The 22,440-nt window shown below is 38.4% G+C and overlaps 1 protein-coding gene across 2 annotated transcripts in view; it reads right to left on the bottom strand.

Annotated features, from left to right (window-relative positions):
- Window positions 1-22,440, bottom strand: part of ORC5 (origin recognition complex subunit 5) — an 82,665-nt gene that overhangs the window by 43,313 nt on the left and 16,912 nt on the right. For both annotated transcript variants that reach the window (XM_080665919.1, XM_080665920.1), the window contains exons 6-9: window positions 20,325-20,455; window positions 13,986-14,034; window positions 13,815-13,905; window positions 73-125 (exon numbers count right to left, since the gene is read on the bottom strand). In XM_080665919.1, the coding sequence (XP_080522045.1) occupies window positions 73-125; window positions 13,815-13,905; window positions 13,986-14,034; window positions 20,325-20,455 (324 nt within the window). The remainder of the gene's footprint in view (window positions 1-72; window positions 126-13,814; window positions 13,906-13,985; window positions 14,035-20,324; window positions 20,456-22,440) is intronic.

Below are 22,440 nucleotides of genomic sequence, written 5' to 3'. Positions count from 1 at the left end.
ATTAACTTTAGTATCTTGATTATTAGTAATAAAATAGGATTTCTGGTAACTGTCTCAATACTTCCTTGATACCTTCCAGTTGTCCTGGATCTTTGTCATCTTTCTGTAGCTTTTCCCATTGTGAACTGAAAGAAAATACAAAATAAGGGGTTGAAAAAATACTACATAAAAATATCATACTTAAAACAGAGTCCTAGAAAAAACTAAAATTTACTTATTGACAAAATAGATTCAATTTCCCTATAAACAAGACAATATATATATGCAATATGCATGTTTATACTCTACAGAATCATAAAGTGTATATTAGAACAATGTATCTTATATGTCAACTAGAGGCTCAGTGCACAAAATTCAAGCAAGGGTAGGGTCCCTAGGCCTGGCTGGCGATCAGGGCCATCGGAGCCTTCTGGCTGCCGACCAGGACCTCCCTTCCCTGGATGCCAGCTGCTGACAAGTGGCTCCCTTCATTCTGCGCCACCCCCTGGTGGTCAGCGCACGTCATAGCGAGTGATCGAACTCCCGGTCGAACTCCTGAGGGGACAATTTGCATGTTAGGCTTTTATATATATATATACCCAAATGTTAATTTTTTAAAATCTCTTTTCCACTTATCACAATTGTAAAGCTATCACAAAGTACCAACAAATAAATAATATCATCTGTCATTCAATAAAACTCCCAATGGTCCAGTTACCATATAAGATAAAATTGTTATACACTATTTCTAAACTCAGTAACAATCTCTTAACACATTGCGGACCAGTAGTTTTATTGCTAGCTTTACCCAGGGGTCAGACAAGTTTCTATTGAATGAGTACAACAGAATGTTAAATGCACGCTTTAAAATTAAATACCCATTGCATTTTGAAGTTATTTATTAGATGTTCTTACAAGCTAATATCTTTTTTAAAGAATTCTCATGCCCTAACCAGTTTGGCTCAGTGGAGAGAGCATCAGCCTGCGGACTGAAGGGTCCCAGGTTCGATTCTGGTCAAAAGCATGTACCTTGGTTTCAGGCACATCCCCAGTAGGGGGTGTGCAGGAGGAAGCTGATCGATGTTTCTCTCTCATCGATGTTTCTAACTCTCTATCCCTCTCCCTTCCTCTCTGTAAAAAATAAAATCAATAAAATATATTTTAAAAAAAGAATTCTCGTGACTGGCCACAAGCCTTAGAACAGAAAACATGCCAATTCTCATGATCTGTCCACAATGTGTTAAAATAAGTATCACTGGAATCGAAGATGGCTGCTGATGGGAAGGCAGACTGCAAGATAGTGTGTAAGAAAACAAAGGGAGAGTGTGTGGTCGCATGGGGAGTGTTTGTTGGTGAATTGAGGGAAAGCTATACACCAGGAAACTGTGGGGGACTGTCAGACAAGGCTCCCCTGACTGGGCAGCCCCCACTGCTGCTGGGTTCCCTCCTGGAGTGACTGGCTCAGATGCGGAGACTGCGCAATCTTGAAGGAAAAGTGGGTGTTATCAGGAGCCTGAAAAGCCTGGGGAATCTACAACTACAGCACCCACCGAACAGCTGAGAACCCGAGAACACCAGTTACAAAGTGGCACAAGCACGTGGATTCAGAGGAGCTCTACACTCCATCAGAGAAAGGTCAGATTTCGCCTGGGATAAGGTGAGATCTGTGGTCCCGGCAGGACAGAGAAACGCGCACTCAGGAGCTAGAGACCTGGAGAAGTCTGCGCCTAAAAAAATCCGTGGCTGTTGGGACTGGCGTGATCCCTGAATGTGGAAGGGGGTCCGCAGAGCTGCCAACAGAAGGGAACTCTAAAAAGCAACCCATTTTGATCTGGGCGCAAAAGGACAGCCTAAAAATTTAAAAGTGTGCCGGCTGCTTAGACCCAAGGGGAAAAAAGACTGCACAGACTTGCGCACAGCCCTGGAGTTCGCACACTTATGCAGGCTTTTTTTTTTTTTTTTTCGGCTTAAATCCTTGCTTCTGATTACTAAGCCCAATACATAGGATCACCCAATTGGGAACACGCTAAAAACTGCAAGGGAAAGTTGTTTTTCTGGAACCTGGGGATCAGAGTGGGGAATAAGCATCAGAGAACCAGCTCTGGGGAAACCCACTCCCCCAAACTGGTATTAAGTGCCACAGGGAAAACAAAATCTAAACACTAGCTAGAGAGGACCTATAGACCCGGAGGTCAATCGAGAAACACTGCCACCCAGGGGATGAATCACAAATTGACTCTTCTGTAAACACAAATAAACTGCCTGCTTAAAAATCAGGACTGGCTTACAACACTGAGGAGCAGTGGAACGCAGGTAACTTCAATACTATCCTGACTAGGAAACAGGCGTGCCAAACAGAACAGTAGAGGAAGTGAATGACCTTCACTACTGCACATTTTTATTATTTTTTTCATCTTTTACTTAAGAAAGTAAATTTTTTTCTTTGTTCCTCATGTGATTTTACCTTTTTAATTATTACATTTTTATTTTCAATCAGTATTATTAATACTACTATTTTACCTTTTTTAAAAAAAGTGTCATTTTATTTTCTCTTTATTTTACTTTGGGATTGGTGTTCTACATTCTATTTTCATCTTTCCTTTAGCATCATTTTACTCTATCTAAGCTTTACCTTTATGCCATCACTCCCTTCCTCACTTTTCTTCTTTTGTGGTCCTGTTTCTCTTACCCTATTCCTGCTTTAGATTTTCCCTATTCCTTCTTTTTACCCCCGTTAAAATTTCACCCTACTTATTTATCTAATTTCCAATCCACTGCTCCAAGTCCACACACATCTCTCTCTTCTCTTTATTCACTATGCAAAAATTTTTTCCTCTCTGTCCTTTTGTTGCTGTTTGCTTGATTGTTGATTATATCGATTTTTTATGCTTGTTTGTGAGATTGTTTCGCTTTTTCTTTTTGTTTGTTTTTTGCTTGTGTTTTCCCTCACCTCACTTGATATTAGTTGTTGTTTGTAGTTTGCATTCATCTCCAGGTACTCGTTGCTGGCATGTGTTGGGATAGGTGGCTGTTCTATAGGAGTTTTCTCCCCATATATAGTTTTTTCCCCTCTTCTTTCTTATTCTCTCTTTTCTCTCGTTTTTTTTTTTTTTTTTCCCAATTTCATTTTTGCACTCTTCTTCTTTCTTATCCTCTAATTCACCTTTCTCTGGTGGTCACCTTTATTTGGGGTTATTAATATCGTGAATACATTTGTGTTCAGTGCCTTGTTGTGTTGTATTTTGTGCCTTTAAATCAACGCAGGAGAGAGAGAATTACATACACAGACACGCAGAGAAGAGAGAACATGGGGAGACAAAGAAACTGCCCACATGTGAAAGAAAAGCAGGCATCACCAGAAAAGAAAGTAAATGAAATGGAGGCAAGCAACCTTCCAGAGAAAGAATTTAGACAAATGGTCATAAGGTGGCTGAAAAGAATGGAAGACAAATTCGACAATATGAGTAAGAACCAAGAGGAAATGAAGAAGAACCAAGAAGAAATGAAAAATGACATCGCTGCTGTAAAGAACACAATAGAAAGCATCAAGAGTAGACTAGAAGAAGCAGAGGACCACATCAATAAACTAGAAGAAAAGGTAGAAAAAAATATCCAAGTAGAGCAGCTTCTAGAAAAAAAAATTAAAAAGCAGGAGAGCATAAGGGAACGCTGGGACAACACGAAACAAAACAATATCCGCATAATAGGGGTTCCAGAAGGAGAGGAAACTGAGCAAGGGATAGAAAACCTTGAAGAAATAATGACAGAAAACTACCCTGATATAGGGAAGAAAAAACCCACACACATCCAAGAAGCTCACAGAGTCCCAAGCAAAATGAACCCCAAAAGACTGACGCCAAGGCACATTATAATTAAATTGGCAAACACCAATGACAAAGTAAGAATCTTAAAAGCGGGCAGAGAGAGACAGAAAGTTACCAACAAAGGATCCCCCATCAGACTAGCGAATGATTTCTCAAAAGAAACACATCAGGCCAGAAGGGAATGAAATGAAATATACAAAGTCATGCAAAGGAAGGGTCTGAATCCAAGAATACTGTACCCAGCAAGGCTATCAATCAAAACTGAAGGTGAAATCAGGAGCTTCACAGACCAAAAAGGACTAAGGTAGTTTATTAACACCAAACCAGCAATGCAAGAAGCGAAGGGGTCTGCTATAAAAAAAAGAAATAAGAAGCGAAGAAGGGCCAAAACCGGTTTGGCTCAGTGGATAGAGTGTCGGCCTGCGGACTGAAGGGTCCCAGGTTCGATTCCGGTCAAGGGCATGTACCTTGGTTGCGGGCACATCCCCAGTGGGAGGTGTGCAGGAGACAGCTGATCGATGTTTCTCTATCATCAATGTTTCTAGCTCTCTATCCCTCTCCCTTCCTCTCTTTAAAATATCAATAAAATATATTTAAAAAAAAAAAAAAAGAAGCGAAGAAGGAACACAGGGATAAAGAATAAAAATGGCAAAAAACAAGTACCTATCAATAATAACTCTAAATGTAAATGGATTAAATGCCCCAATCAAAAGACTTAGGGTAATGGACTGGATAAGAAAACATGACCCATATATCTGCTGTCTACAAGAAAGCCACCCCAGAAAAAAAGACGCACACAGACTGAGGGTGAAGGGATGGAAAAAGGTTTTTCAGGCAAATTGAAATGAAAAAAAAGCTGGGGTAGCAATAGTTATATCTGACAAATTAGATCTCAGAGTGAAGGACATCAAAAGAGATAAGGAAGGCCACTTCATAATACTAAAGGGGGCAATTCAACAAGAAGAAATAACTCTGGTAAACCTATACGCACCCAATACAGGAGCACCCAAAAACATAAACTCCTGGAGGATATCAAGGGAGACATTGACAGCAATCTACACTAATAAAAGAGAAACATGCAAATTAACCATCACTCCACTACGCCCACCAGCCAATCAGAACAAGTATGCAAATTAACCCAATGAAAGATGGCGATAATTTGCATACACAGACGGAGTGAAGACTGAAGACAGCATAGAAGGAAGAGGGAGGGAAAGCAGAAAGCGAGGCGGCGGGAGGGAAAGCACGGGGGGGCGGCAGCTGCAGGAGGGAAAGCGCGGGGGGTGAGGGGGGCGGCAGCAGCGGGAGGAAAAGTGTGGGGCACCGACGGCGGGAGGGAAAGCGCAGGGTGGGGGGCAGAGGCGGCGGGAGGGAAAGGAAAGCACAGGGTGGCGGCGGGAGGAAAAGCACGGGGCAGAGGTGGCGGTGGGAGGGAAAGTGCAGGGGGTGGGGGAGCAGCCGTGGCAGGAGGAAAAGTGCGGGGCGGTGGAGGGAGGGAAAGCACGGGGCAGCAGAGATGGCAGGAGGAAAAGTGTGGGGTGGGGGGCAGAGGCGGCGGGAGGTGGGGGGAAGCATGGGGTGGTGGTGGGAGGGAAAGCGCAGGGGGCAGAAGGGGTGGCGGTGGCAGGAGGGAAAGCGCAGGCGGCGGGAGGGGTGGCAGCGGCGGGAGGGAAGCCTGCTGGAAGCCCTGTTCTTGCAGGAATCTTCCTGCAATGGGCCTCTAGTATAATCATAATAGGAGACTTTAATACCCCACTATCACAATTGGACAAATCCTCAAAACAAAAAATGAGCAAAGAAACATCAATCCTAAATGACTCGCTAGACCAGATGGAATTAATTGACATCTTCAGAACATTTCACCCTAAAGCCACAGAATATACATTCTTCTCAGTGCACATGGGTCATTTTCAAAGACAGACCAAATATTAGGTCACAGGTAAAGTCTCTTCAAATTCCAGAAGATAGAAATCATACCAAGCATCTTCTCAGATCACAGTGGCATAAAACTGGAAATCAACTACAATAAAAACAATCCAAAAAAATCAAACACATGGAGACTAAATAGCATGCTATCAAACAATGACTGGGTTACCAGACAGATCAAAGAAGAAATAAAAAAAATCATGGTGCCGAAACCGTTTTGGCTCAGTGGATACAGCATCAGCCTGTGGACTGAAGGGTCCCAGGTTCGATTCCGGTGAGGGGCATGTACCTTGGTTGCGGGCACATCCCAGTCGGGGGTGTGCAGGAGGCAGCTGATCGATGTTTCTCTCTCATCGCTGTTTCTGACTCTCTATCCCTCTCTCTTCCTCTCTGTAAAAATTCAATAAAACATATTTAAAAAACAAACAAACAAAAAAACCATCATGGCAACAAATGACAATGAAAACACAGCAATCCAAAATCAATGGGACACAGCAAAAGCAGTCTTGAGAGGGAAGTTCATAGCTCTACAAGCCTACTGCAAAAAACAATGATAATAAAATACCTAACACTACAACTCAAAGAGTTAGAAAGAGAGCAACAAGAAAAGCCCAGTGTAAGCAGAAGGAAGGAAATAATAATCAGGGCAGACATAGACGACATAGAGACCAAAGAAACAATTTAAAAGATCAACAAAACCAAGAGCCGGTTCTTTGAAAGGATAAACAAGATTGATGAACCTCTAGCCAGGCTCACCAAGAAGCAAAGAGAGAGGACCCAAATAAACAAAATCAGAAATGAAAGAGGTGAAATAACAACAGACCCCACAGAAATACAAAGGATTGTTAAAAAATACTATGAACAACTCTATTCCAACAAACTGGACAATCTGGAGGAAATGGACATATTCCTAGAAAAATACAACCTTCCAAAACTCAATCAGGAAGAATCTAAAAATCTCAATAGGCCGATAACTATGGAAGAAATTGAAGCAGTCATCAAAAAGCTTCCAGCAAACAAAAGCCCAGGGCCAGACGGCTTCAAAGGTGAATATTACCAAACATTCAAGGAAGAACTAAAACCTATCCTCCTCAGACTATTCCAAAAAATTCAAGAGGAAGGAACACTTCTAAGCTCATTCTATGAAGCCAGCATCACCCTAATACCAAAATCAGATAAAGACAACACAATGAAAAAGAATTACAGGCCAATATCCCTCATGAACATAGATGCCAAAATCCTCAACAAAATTCTAGCAAATCGGATCCAGCAGTACATCAGAAAGATCATACACCAAGACACAGTAGGATTTATTCCAGGGATGCAAGGATGGTACAATATCCGCAAATCAATAAACGTGATACATCACATAAACAAATTGAGAGATTAAAAATCACATAGTCATATCAATTGATGCAGAAAAAGAATTTGACAAGATCCAACACCCTTTCTTGATAAAAACTCTCAGCAAGGTGGGACTAGAACAGGGGTGGGCAAACTCTTTGACTCGAGGGCCACAATGGGTTCTTAAACTGGACCGGAGGGCCGGAACAAAAGCATGGATGGAGTGTTTGTGTGAACTAATATAAATTCAAAGTAAACATCATTACATAAAAGGGTACGGTCTTTTTTTTTTTTTATTTCAATAGTTTTATTCATTTCAAACATTTTAACAAGAAGAATGTAAACACTAATTATTATAATTTGAAACTTCAAAAAATGGAGGAATCATAGCACAATAACATACCTTATATTGAAGATGGCAAAGGCAAAATAAAATTGCCTAACAAAGGAAAGGTACAAAAGCCTTTCAAATTAAACTTAAATATAATAAAATAATTTAAAACTAAAACAAATAGAAAAGAACAAAATGTGTAAACAGTAAATTAAACATTTTCTTTAGTGCAATTTCCAAATTATGCCCAGGACATAGATGTAGATGGCAATGTAGACTGGGTTGAAAGGTTTTTGGTCTTTAAAACATCAACTTCAGTGGGAACAGTGTTGTTGGTCTCCTTTTTAGCTAATGCTCTGATACTGTGCTCTCCAGGGGCGTGTCTCCCTACATCACCAGGATAACGTGTCTACGCATTCCCAGGGTGATGTCGGGGGACGCGTCTGCGGGCATTACAAGGAGCCTCTGGAAGATTGAGAGGTTGTTCCTTCTACCGAATGGGTGGATATAAATCCACCCACTCAGAAGAAGGAGCTGCGGCCGTGTTTCCTGACGTTGCCATGTTAACACTGCTGCTGGTGAAGGAGCAGAGGGGAGAGCAAGAGAACCCTCTGCTCTTTCGGCTCTGCGGGCCGGATAGAACAGCCGAATGGGCCGGATCCGGCCCGCAGGCCGTAGTTTGCCCACAGCTGCACTAGAAGGATCATACCTCAACATAATAAAAGCCATATATGACAAACCCACAGCCAACATCATACTCAATGGGCAAAAACTAAAACCATTTCCCCGAAGAACAGGAACAAGACAGGGATGCCCACTCTGACCACTCCTGTTCGACATAGTACTGGAAGTATTAGCCATTGCAATTAGACAAGAAGAAGAAATAAAAGGCATCCAAATTGGAAAAGAATAAGTAAAGCTGTCCTTATTTGCAGATGACATGATATTGTACATAAAAAACCCTAAAGACTCCATCAAAAACTATTAGACTTAATAAATGAATTTGGCAATGTAGCAGGATACAAAATTAATGCAAATAAATCTATGGCATTTCTATACACCAATAGTGAACTTACAGAAAGAGAGACTAAAAAAGCAATCCCATTTACCATCGCACGAAAAAAATTAAGATACCTAGGAATAAACTTAACTAAGGAGGTAAAAAAACCTATACGCGGGAAACTACAGGACACTGAAAAAAGAGATAGAGGAAGACGTAAACAGATGGAAGAACATACCATGTTCATGGATTGGTAGAATCAACATCATTAAAATGTCCATACTACTAAAGCAATCTATAGATTCAATGCACTCCCCATTAAAATACCAACGGAATATTTCAAAGACCTAGAAAGAACTCTCCAAAAATTCATCTGGAATAAAAAAAAGACCCCCAAATAGCCACAGAAATCCTGAGAAATAAGAACAAAGTAGGTGGGATCTCAATACCAGATTTCAAGCTGTATTACAAGGCCACTGTTCTCAAAACAGCCTGGTACTGGCACAAGAACAGACATATAGACCAATGCAACAGAATAGAGAACCCAGATATTGACCCAAACCACTATGCTCAATTAATATTTGACAAAGGAGGCATGAACATATAATGGAGTCAAGACAGTCTCTTCAATAAATGGTGTTGGGAAAATTGGACAGATACATGCAAAAAAAATGAAACTAGATCACCAACTTACACCATACACAAAAATAAACTCAAAATGGATAAAGGACTTAAACGTAAGACAGGAAACCATAAAAATACTAAAGGAATCCACAGGCAGAGAAGTCTCAGACATACATCGAAGCAATTTCTTCACCGATACCGCTCCTAGGGCAATGGAAGCTAAAGAGAAAATAAACAAATGGGACTACATCAAAATAAAAAGCTTTTGCACAGCAAAAGAAACCATCAACAAAACAATAAGAAAGCCCACTGTATGGGAGAACATATTTGCAAATGTTATCACTGATAAAGGTTTAATCTCTAACATCTACAGGGAACTTATACAACTTAATAAAAGGAAGATAAATGACCCAATAAAAAAATGGGCAACGGACCTAAATAGGTACTTTTCGAAAGAAGACAGAAGGAAGGCCAAGAGACATATGAAAATATGCTCAAAGTCACTAATTATCCGAGAGATGCAAATCGAAACAACAATGTGGTACCATTTCACACCTGTCAGAATGGCAATCATCAACAAATCAACAACCGACAAGTGCTGGCCAGGATGTGGAGAAAAAGGAACCCTTGTGCACTGCTGGTGGGAATGGAAACTGGTGCAGCCACTGTGGAGAACAGTATGGAGTTTCCTCAAAAAACTAAAAATGGAACTCCCATTTGACCCAGTAATCCCACTTCTAGGAATATATCCCAAGAAACTAGAAACACCAATCAGAAAGGATATATGCACCCCTATGTTCACAGCAGCACAATTCACCATAGCTAAGATTTGGAAACAGCCCAAATGCCCATCAGCAGATGAGTGGATTAGAAAACTATGGTACATCTACAAAATGGAATACTACGCTGCTATAAAAAAGAAGGAATTCTTACCATTTGCAGTAGCATGGATGGACCTGGAGAGCATTATGTTAAGTGAAATAAGCCAGGCAATGAAAGAAAAATACCACATGATCTCACTTATTAATGGAAAATAAAGAACATTATAACGTGATGAACAAAAAGATAGATACAGAGTCAGTAAAGCACCAAACAGACTGTCAAATTACAGCAGGAAGGCTGGGGAGTGTTGGGGAGTGGGGGGGAAAGAGATCAACCAAAGGACTTGTATGCATGCATATAAGCACAACCAGTGGACACAAGACCCTGGGAGGGTGGGATGAGGGCATGCGACAGGGGCTAGGGGAGGCTGGGGGAAAGTCAATGGGGGGAAAAAAAGGAGCTATATGTACTACTATATGTAATACTTTAAACAATAAAAAGAAAAATAAGTATCACTGTATCAGAAAACCGAGGCCCACAAGTTGCCCCAGGATACCCAATCAGTCAGTACTGGAGCTAAGAACTGAATCCTTGTAGATGTCTGCAGAGTTCATGGTATTTCAATGATCTCACTCTGATCTTATTTGTAATAAAAACTATTCAACAGACCCAAATATTAAGACTATGAAGTAATTATGATATGTCAAATCAAATTCATAAGGAACACACCACAGTGTAATGACTGTCCTGGCAGACCAATGTTTTAGCTGTATGATCTTGAATAAATCAATAACCTTCTCATCAAAAAATAAGGCCATTAGCCCTGGCCAGTGTGGCTCAGTTGGTTGGAGCTTCGTGCCATACAAAGAAAGGTACCAGTTTGATCCCCAGTTGGGAGTGTGTGGGAGGCAATCTATCCATCGCTTTCTTTTGCCCTCCCTCCCTTCCCCTCTTAAAAAAATGCATGTCCTCTGGTGACAAAATAAAATAAGGTAATTAGATGTGATGATCTGTAAGGACCCTCTCTAGCTCTAAGTCTCTTACAAAGCTCTTAAAATACCAATTTAAAAGTAAATGCCAGATCAGAACAATTAAATATATTAAATCAAAATGTGTATTTTTTAAAATCTATAAGCATAGTTGAAAATTCTGGGAATACAGCAAGTGGGAAATTTTTAATAGGCTACTAGTAACCTATGTGAAGAGCAAACCTAGTCTAACAAGCTGACTTTCAAAATAGAGCATTTCTTCCACCTTACAGTTGATGGTGCTTCAGATTAGAAGGCATTTTCACATTCCTTTGAGATAGTTTAAAGTCACAAGGTTTTCTTATATAGTAATTACCCGTTTAATGTTATTATTTAACTCTCAAAGGACAACCAGGGGGAAAAATGACCATCTTTAATGGGAAAATAAGAGACTATAATATTTACTAAATTTTTACTATGAACCCAGTTCTTAACATATCTCATTTATTACTCATAAACCGTATTTCTTTTCTTTTTTTACAAATGGCAAAACTGAGTCAAAAGTTAACTAATTTGCAAAGGCTGCAAGCCTCTAAGTGGTGGAAGCAACGTTTCAGTTGAGATCTGCCTGACTAAAACGTCATTCTATGTTCTAAATAAATATCAATTTCCAGAAATGAGTCAGAGTCGTAGTTGTATTAATTGCCACAGAATAGGCTAGAATTTTAAGATAAACCAGATTGAATTCTTATTTCGTAACTGTACAAACTGCTTATAAAAGTTATATAAAACTAACATGCATTTCAACAAAAACAGCTTAAGTCAGGATCTAGCCTTCTCTGACTTTATTCTGCTTATCCCAAGTATTTAATCTCTATTAGGAAATATGATATATGTGGTTATTTTTTAATTTAGTAAAATTTATTTTACATGGGTGAAGGGAGTCAAGGATATTGGAGGGGGGAGAAATGAACGAGTCATTTAACTTGAAGCAATGTGAGCATTTTCAAATGGATAAGTAGATATCACGAATCTTAGAATGCCATTTCTGTACTATACTATTGGAAAGTCTCACTGGTCCTTTATGCCACATTGTGAGAAAAGAGGGCATCTATCTATATTATAAAAAGCCTGTGGCCCTAATGCTGTAATGACCAAAGACTGGCGCGGGTGGGCGGGGACACGCGATTTCGCACACTGGGCTCCTAGTACATATATATAAAAGCCTAAGCGATTGTTCGACCAGTAGCTATGACATGCAATGACCACCAAGGGGGCAGATACTCCGACCAGGAGCTATGATGGACTCTGACCACCAAGGAGCAGATGCTCAAAGCAGGAGCTGCCGAAATGCGGTGATTTGGCAGCTGTGTTCTTGGGTGATGCACCTGGAACCAGAGAGGAGGGAGCCCAATTCTGGGATGTGTCACACGAGAACCGCTCTCTCACAATCTGGGAACCCTCGAGGGATGTCAGAGAGCTGGTTTCAGCCCGATCCCCGCAGGCCAGGCCGAGGAACCCCACCAGTGCACGAATTTGTGCACCGGGTCTCTAGTTATCCTATCTAATAAAAGGGTGATATGCAAAGTAACCATCACGCCGTCACAAAAATAGCAGCGCCCATAGCCACAAGATGGCGGCGCCCAATCCTCTCAGCCCTGCAGGTGTCACCCAGTCTCGCGGGGGCGGCCACTGACAGTGGGCAGCGTGAGCAGCCTGGCAGAATGCTTGCTTCGTTGCCGCGGCAACGAGGCAAGCGTTCCACAGCAGGCAGCGTGAGCAGCCTGGTGGAATGCTTGCTTTGTTGCCGCAGCAACAAGGCAAGCGTTCCACCCCGGCCGCAGAGGGCATCTGGGCAGTGGGCACGGAGCGGCTGGGGGTGGCGGCAACACTTGCTTTGTCACCCCGGCTATGAGGCGTTCCACACCTGGCTGCGGATGGGCCTCTAGGCCATGGAGAGCCTGTGGGCAGCGGGCGTGGAGCGGCCAGACCCCGCAGAGAGCTACTGGTGCATGGATTCATGTGCAGGGCTAATGGTATATAATATGACTAGAAAAGTAACCACTTGGAGTAAAAATGCAAACTATTCTAACAACCAACAATTTTTTTCAAAAAAGACAAAGAAAATGACCACTAAAGGAATTTAGCAAATTAACACAACCAAGTTAATAAAACAAATATACTTTATATCAATAAATACAAATGGGTGTAAGTCACTCATTAAAGAAAAGGGTTTTCAAAATGCTTCAGTGAGGCAGGAGGTCAGATTAGCAATGCTTATTTCTGTGCTATACCTTTCTGTGAAAAAAACATATTACAGATCATATATTAATTGCAAAGGAAAGTAGCTGCCTTTGCACATATAAAGATACATATGTACATATTTGAAATATTTTTTAAAGATACAGAGAAAAAATACATATATATACAAAGGATAGACCAGAAATTCTATGGGGTTAGAAAAAGAATGAAAGGGATAAAGATGGGTGTGAGACCGGGAATCAAACCATGACCTCCTAGTTCATAGGTCGACACTCAACCACTGAGCCATGCTGGCTGGGCAGGACTGGCATTTTTAGTGAGTTGCTCAGACCCCATAAAACAAAAAATGGCTGAGCTGGAAATCAAAACCAGGTTCTTCCCACTGTACTATGTGCCACCATATCACCTGAGCAGTTTCATTACTATAAAATTCTAATAAAAGACAAATGTAAATTTACGATTTGATTTACATATTTCTTTAATAATCAAATTTTCATGATACCATTCAAATATCTCATATAAATATATTTTTAAAAGGCTAAAACTGATTTTCCTGTACCTACCCAGATATTTTACATTTTGCAATTGTTCCAAAGTGAGTAGCATATTGGTTAAAAATTGTCTGTCCTTCGCCAAACAAGAAGTTAATTCAAACCTCCAGTATTTTCCAATATGAAGGAAAGGAAAACTGTACACTAACTAACCAAAAAAAAACATATTAAACAAAAAATTACCTTGATATTTCCCTGAGATAAACAGTCTGCATGGCTTTCTTCAAATGAGGTTCGATATTTCTCCAGAGTTTGCGAGTATCGCGGTCACTTGCTACCCAAAATGAAGAAAATTTCAATAATTTAGAGCTTATAAACATTTTTTTAAGTTAATAGATAAAATAATATAGTTACCTTCTCCTTTAACCACAGGTTCACAATATTTAGGAAAATTAAGTACTGCCTATAAACAAAGAAAAATAGTAGTTATCTACCACAATCAGGAATTATTTTTCAGGTAAAACTCAAACTATTCAAGCAATTTTAATTTCTCAGGTAAAATGTTATTCAAGCTTATTACTACAATAATAAAACAGCAAGTATCAATAATAGTAGTAAAACAATATGAAAAATATTCCTTAATTGGCTAAATCCTGCCTATTAGCCCCTAGATATAAAGTAATACAACAAAGCATAATTTGTAATTTTAAGTCATAATAATGTTACAAAGGAACATAAAACACAAATAAAATACGCCACCTAGTCCAAAGAATTAACCTGTTATTTTCCAAGGTCTGATCATTCTCACAAATTAAACATCTAGTGAAGTACAACTCAAACTATTTCCACTGCCAGCACTGCCTGAGATTGTTACAAATCCAAGTTCTTAGCATCCTCTCAGGCACACTTGGTCAGAATCCTGAGGATAAGACCCAGGAATCTATGTTTTAACAATCTGACTAGGAATTCTATGTATCCTAAAGTCTGAGAAGCAGTAATTAATCATAATCACTTTCCATGAATCAACACTGAATTCTACTGAAAGGTAGTTTAAGCAAATTGAATACATATAATTGTCCAAACACAGTCTCTATATTTAAATACACGTATAAAAGTGAGCCCTTACTAACAAGTGGAATTTTAAAAACAAAATACTTGTCAAATACAAAATACTTTTCACAACTTTGACTATTAACATTCAAATATGCTCTCCAATATTATGCCCACTTCTCCTACGTTAGTCCTCAAATATAGGTGAATTCCCACTTAATTGTATTGGGGTTATGCACAACAAATCTAAATTCAAGCCCACTGGTATTTTAAACTACCCAGAGAGTAAAAATACATATAAAGGCTACTAACAAAATCACAAAAAAAATTCCAAAGCCCAAGCAGAAATAATTTTAGATGATTTTTTATATTATGAATTTTCATAACCATTGTACATTCTCCCATTAACTTCCCATTATTCATTACCATTTAAGTATATAATTTACTCTTAACTAATCTCATCAATGTAAAGGGAGGGGAGGAGAGGCACAACTTTATTAAAAAATGACCAATTGCTCAGGAAACACTAGTATTCCTAATAATAACAGAAGGAACGTAATTATCAACAGCTAATTATGGCCATCTGTTACCTCATTCCTGACAACTAAACTTTCATTATGCCCATTTGGCAGCTGAAGGAAGAGAAGCAAAATATAATTTGCCTACAGACACACAGAGATTCCACTGCCTGAATTTATGATTGTGGATCTGAGATGTTCTGGGAATTTACTTCCAAACCAATAAGGATGCCAAAATGTTACCAAAGCCTGATTCTGGTGAAACAGAATACACACATCCCTAGGTTTATTGCGCTTCACAGGTGGTGTGTTTTTTACAAATTGAAGACCCTCTACCAGCAAAAAAGTTACAACTTGCTTTATTGCAATACTTAATTATGGTGATCTGAAACCCAACCTGTATACCAGTATTTCCCTTATATTGCAAAGAAAAACTTGCATTACTTTAAGAAACAATACAATCTATGATGAATACTGAGTAGGTTGCCACAAAATAGGATAGGCAATTTGGGAAGCTTTTCCAACTTCTCAGTGAGATTTTCAGAAAGACTTCACTGTTGCATTTGAAATAATTTGTTAGAAAATAACCTGATACATGTATATTGTAATAAGCAGAATTGTAAGATACACCCCAAGACTCCTAGCCGCTAGAGTACACACACCTCTGTTATTCAGTGAAACACTAATTTAGGCACTGCTGTGAAGGGATTTTGTAGATGCAATTAATTCCCTAAAAACTATACTATTTATGGGAGAGTTAAAATAAGATGATCAGCTAAGTCTGACCTATCACATGAGCCCTTTAAAAGCAAAGTTTCCTCTGGCTGGTCACAGAAGTCAGAGATTCGGTATAAAAGGATTCAACATGCCCTTGCTGGCTGGTAGATGGAGAGGGCCACGTAGAAAAGAATGTGGGTGGGCTCTAGGAGGCCTGAGAGAGACAAACAAGGAAACTTGGGACCTCACTGTTACAACCAAGAGGAACTCAATTCTATCAACAACCTGAAAGACCTTGGAAGTGGTTTTTCCCCAGAGCCTCGAGATGAGAATTTAGTTCAACCAGAACTTTAATTTAGCCTTGTGATATACTCAACACAAAAGCCAGCAACACAGTGTCTGGATTTCTGACCTACAGAACTATGAGATAATAAAGTTATGTTGTTTTAAGCCACTAAATCAGTGGTAATTTATTTTGCAGCAATAGAAAACTAATACATACAATGAAGTATAAGTATAAAAACATGGCCAAGTAATTTCTAAACTGTTTTGCCTTTTTTAGAATACCTACATTTTATTTCAAAAACATAAGCAGAACAAAGATCAGAACTGAGAACATTTACATTAACATTTATAGAAATTTTCATCAAGCAATGAGGCCTTACTCTGTGCCAGATCTTACTATTCTAAGTGCTCTATATGCATTAACTTATTCAATCCTTCACATGATGTTATGAAGTAGACATTATTATCCCCATTTTACAGAAAAGTTAAATATCTGATTTCCATTTCTTTAATCAGCCAGAGAACACGCGCCCTTTTAAAGGACTCGTGATTAGATGAGAACCACCTTGATATTGCTGTTAGGATATCCTGAAGCCAGAATGATATGAAAAAATAAATAAGTTGAAATTCAGATGAGGAATAAGATATTTACAAGGATTCAAAGTACCTCCACACAAAATACACATTAATTACCAAGAAAACACCACCTTAACCAAACAATCAAAGTGAACATTATCAGTAATGAAATAAAATCAAATCTTGTAACCTGACAGGATGCAATGAGAACACAGGATCATTTCTGTGATATTTCTGTCAGATACTTAACCTAAATCGATTCATGAAGAAACATTAGACAAATCGAACAAATAGCGTACAATCTTCAAAGGTCTTAAGATCATGAAAGTCAAAGAGTGAGAAACTGTCCCAGGTGAAAGTCCAAGAGCAATGACAACTAATTGCAATATGTGATTCTGAACTGGATCCTTTTGCTCTGAAGTACATTATTGGAATAACTGGCCAATCTTGAATAGGGTCTGAGTATCAGAGTGTAGCAATTAATCAATTTTCTAATTTTGATGGTTACACTGTGGTTTTGTAAAAGAATGTCTTTGTAGAAATTGCCCACTAAGATTCAGGGTGATCAAGTCACAAACTTACTCTCAAGTGTTTGAGAGAAAAAGAGGAAAAGTTCTTTTCACTATATTTGCAATTTTTCTATAAATTAAAATTGTTTCCAAAATTTTAAAATAAAATTTAAAAACATCCAATACTCTCACCTTCTTATAAATACCATACATAAAAAATAATCAGAACAAACTATTAGCATGTCAGTACCAATGAATGTAGCTGTGATACAAATTCTTAATTATCCAAGGCCGTAAGTAAAAGCACCCTATAAAAGCTGTCTTAAAAGCTGTCTTAAACACCACTTTCTGCTTATTCCATGTCTAAAGACTATGTAACTTTTAAGACTATGCCAGAGCTACATTTAACATGGATGAATATACCAAGTAAAATGTTGGGCAAAAGTACATAGATTTAAAAAAAAAAAAAGAACACATGCTATATGTTTTCATTTAAAGAAAGTTCAAAAACGAACAAACCTAATCTTTGAAATTAGTAAAATAGTGATTACTTCAGGAGGAAAGATTACTTCAAGTAGGCTCCTGAGATGGTAATTTTCTACTGTTTGACCTGGATTATATTTACAGAGTGTTTTCACTTTGTGATAATTCATTGGGATACATATTTATGGTTTCTGTGTTTTTCTTTAGGTATAGTGTACTTTAATCAAAAGCTAAGAAAAAATAAAATACGCCGAAACCAGTTTGGATCAGTGGATAGAGCGTCGGCCTGCGGACTGAAGGGTCCTGGGTTCGATTCCGGTCAAGGGCATGTACCTTGGTTGCGGGCACATCCCCAGTGGGGGGTGTGCAGGAGGCAGCTGATCGATGTTTCTCTCTCATCGATGTTTCTAGCTCTCTATCCCTCTCCCTTCCTCTCTGTAAAAAAACAATAAAATATATTTTAAAAAAAAAAAAAGAAAAAAGAAAAAAGAAAATACAAAGCTAACTAGATTTGTCCTAATTAAACACTCCACCTCGCCCTTAAGTACCCATAACTAAAGAACAGCTCTTATCTGTGAAAAAGTCATCCTCATCCATAAAGCAATCAGCATCTATCTATATATATAAAAGCCTAATATGCAAAGTGTCCCCTCAGGAGTTTGACCAACCAGGGGTTCAATCGCTCACTATGATGTGTGCTGACCACCAGGGGGCAGCACAGAATGAACGAAGGCCCCAGCTGGCAGCCAGCAGCCGCTAGGGAACCTACCCGGGCCTCTAGTAAGGATATAAAAGATTGGTGAAGGACACCCATTCACCCAGCTATCTGTCAGATTAACTCTGACAGTCAATAGGATGACAGCTCTTCTGCCTCAGACTTCAGATGACTTCAATCTCTGATACAAACCTACAGCAGGCAATAGCACTCTCCATACTTGGGCTCTGGTGCAGATCTCAATCTATTTTTAAGCCCACAGACTTTTGCTCAGCAGAAGAAAGCAAACTAAAATTAATGGCTCCCCAACAGGATCTCAGGCATTTTACATGTATTCCTTTCTTTTTATTTCACAAAATTCCTTTGAAGTAGGTATTATATACACTTAACAAGAGAAAACTCATGTTCAAAAATGTTAGGTAATTTGGTCAAGATCACAGAGCTGGCAAAGGAAGAAGTTTCTTCATCTGCAAAATGAAAATTCATGACAGTACCTTCCTTCAGAGGGTTATTGTAAGAATTAATTGAACTAATAATGGTAAAAAAGTTCATAACAGTGCCCAGCACACAGGAAGTACTCAATCAAGGCTGGATCTTATTTAAGAAGTAATATAGTATAATGCTTGTGAGCATATGCTATCGAGCCAGACACCATGGTTCTTTATTCACAAAATGTTACAATCTTTTTTTGTTTTTAGTTTCCCACATTTGGGGAAATCGCAGAGGCCAGCACATCCAGAGTGCAATGGATAAGCCTCACCCTGGGAAAACCACGTTCATGATCATGGTATCTCCCCTGCCAGGTAAGTATTGTTACAATCTTTTTAATTTTAGTTCTCAGGGACCATTTTTTCCTATTATACAATCACATGGCAAATAAGCAAAAATAACTACTATGTACCGAAACACTTTATTATATACTGTCTTTATGAATCCACTTATAGCTGAAGGACAGATTTGCAACCATTTCAAAACAATCTCTTCCTCATCAAAAAATAGTTTAAAAATACATGAAAAAATTTGAAATCTAAGAATGTCATGATACCATTTTAAGTAGTCAAAGATTACCTTGAGTTGGACAGTTGCATGTGAGAGAGCTAAGTTATGAGTGAGGCATCAAAAGTCTTCCTGTACTTTATGCAGCTTTTCTTTGCCAGATCCTTCTCTGCCCTGCTGCCTAATACCCATTCTTCAACGTCCAGGGGGCCATCTACCTAGACCCATGCTAAAAAATAAAATCAAAACCCCAGGAAATGCTGGGTCCTGGCTATAAAAAGCAGCTATGCTATTTTATTAAATAATTCACCAATTATCAATGATCCTCTCAGAAATTATTTGTATTTTAAAAGAGTATTTATTTGCCAGGCTGGCGTGACTCAGTGGTTGAGTGTCAACCTATGAACCAAAAAGTCACGGTTCAATTCCCGGGCAGGGCACATGCCTGGGTTGCAGGCTCCATCCTCAGTAGGGGCTTGCAGGAGGCAGCCTATCAATGATTCTCTCTCATCACTGATGTTCTTATCTGTCTCTCCCTCTCCCTTCCTCTCTGAAATCAATTAAAAAAATTTTTAAAGTGTTTAAGTTTTTATACCTTTCTGTTACTCTTCATTTTTATTTTAACAGAGTTCTAAATTTTCTACAATTAGAAGAAAAAAAGAAAGAAGGGGGAAAAACACTCCCAAGGCCAAGTGAAAAGACCTAAGTAAAGATAAATGAAAGTTTTCTCATCAGTTCAAAATTTATACTAATCCACAGATTTCTTCCATTTTATGGTGTATTAGCCTCAAAGGGCCAAATCAAAATTCCCATAATAAATTGTCAGCTTCCAACTTATCCCACATTACTTCTACATAGAAAAATATTAAAAGGCATACTTTTTTTAAGCAGAATGCTCACTCACCAGATGTCTGAGCTCTTTCAAATCCCGGCAGACAGTGTAGAAAACTCCAAGAAGAATATTAATGTAAGCAGCATAGAAATCAGCTGAATACTCTGGAGGATGATCGTGGGACAGGATCTTTTGAAGGTTCCCTGTTCCCAGGACACAAATGAACGTAGAATGATTAATACAGCACCCTACTTATATCTTCCAGCATTTTATAACAAAGGTTTAAAATAGCAATAATTAAATAATAAAACTATTACAAGATTTAAAAGTAATACAAAAGTTGAAACTCAGGTAAAAACAATTATAAATCTAATGTTCTAAAAAAATTAAACACAAATATTAAACAATGACATCTAAAGAAAATTTCAAGATCCTTATTATTGGCAAAATCATTATCAGAGACAAAAAATAACACAGATTCTATTTTCTTTTTCTGCCTATTAAGTATGTCAACTTGTAAAAACAAAAAGGGGCACTACATAAACTAGGGCTACTACTGCCAAACTGGAAAATGCTCAGTTTTTATAAATTAAAAGAATTTATAAATATTTCAATGAAAATCATCATACTTGGTTATTCCCCTTTTGAAAAAATGTTTTCTTCCTATAATCTTGGTATCTTTACTCTATTTCTCTTCTATCTTAAATTCTTTATACAGTATCATATATTTAGAGTCCTAAACTTATATTTAATCTTGCTAGAAATATCATATTGTAGAAACAGTTATAGAGAAACAATCACCTATTATTCAAAATTTCCCAGTTACAGTAATGAGTCAATTCCTTATTGCAATTCCCTCTGACTTCTTGATGCAATGGTTTCTTTATACTTCTCAGTTAAGAGCCTTTTGAATATGACTTATCCTTTAAACATAGTTCACAGATTTCAAAACTTTTGTAATACTTACAAGTAAAAACTCTTTTAGGATGTTCTGATCATGTCAATTTCCTTATTTAATGTTCTGATTAAATGAGCATTTTTACCATAGCTACTATGACTTTTAACAACAGCTCCTGACTTTAAGCACTCTCTTATTCTCTTGTTCCTCACAATACGTTAGATACAGGTATGAGCTCAAACAACTTATGTGGATTATCAACAACTATTCATAAACAGAAATTTAGAAATAGCTATATCCAGGGGATCTTTTAAACAGGGCAGTTGGTCCAAAAAAACTTTTTTTTTCAAAGTCTAGTTTTAGGCTTAGAGTATTATCATGAGCAGGTTCCAGATGGAAGACAGTTACTTGATTTGCATTTTTATGTCACAACTACCAAAAAATACAAAAAAGCCAAAACTTAACTTTAGAATATATGTATTTTAATATTCTAATAGCAAAATTTAAATCTAATGTCACTAAGCTTTTTTTAAAACTATGCATGAGAAAATATTTGATACACAGAAAATGTCCAAAGGTGCAAACTTGAAGATAAAGATATTTTTATATAAAAGTCACCAAATAACTGGATAGATGGAAGGAGAGGGAAGGAAGGCAGGAAGGAAAGGACAAATTGTCAGATAGATGAACATACACAGGCAAAAAAGACGTCTATAAGTATATGGATAAGGAAATTTGGAAAACAATTAAGTCTCCAGCTCAGACTGTACTCCTGGGCACCTACTGAACATCTCAATCTAATATCCCTTACTGGTGACTCTCAGTGCCACATGTGAAAGTTGATTAGATGTTACTACTGGCCCATTTCAGTCCTAATGCAAAGTCTTAAAAGAATTATAATTCTTGCTGTAAAAGTAAACCAGCTGCTCAGTTATAGAGTACAGACAAAATCCCAGAGTACAACTCTAAGTAAGCCATGCCAGCTCAAAAGACCAAGACTAGTCAAAGTTATTAAAAAATATTTCACCGAAACCGGTTTGGCTCAGTGGATAGAGCATCGGCCTGCGGACTGAAGGGTCCCAGGTTCGATTCCGGTCAAGGGCACGTACCTTGGTTGCGGGCACATCCCCAGTAGGAGGTGTGCAGGAGGCAGCTGATCGATGTTTCTCTCTCATCGATGTTTCTGGCTCTCTATCTCTCTCTCTTCCTCTCTGTAAAAAATAAATAAAATATATTTTAAAAAAAAAATATTTCATCTCCATAGGATGCTAAAAACTGTGCACTAAGAGG

The sequence above is a fragment of the Plecotus auritus genome (genome assembly GCF_963455305.1).
Source record: "Plecotus auritus genome assembly, chromosome: 4".
Classification (NCBI taxonomy): domain Eukaryota; kingdom Metazoa; phylum Chordata; class Mammalia; order Chiroptera; family Vespertilionidae; genus Plecotus; species Plecotus auritus.
The sequence above is the reverse complement of the archived record's forward strand: the minus strand, read 5'-3'. Positions and strand labels throughout refer to the sequence as shown.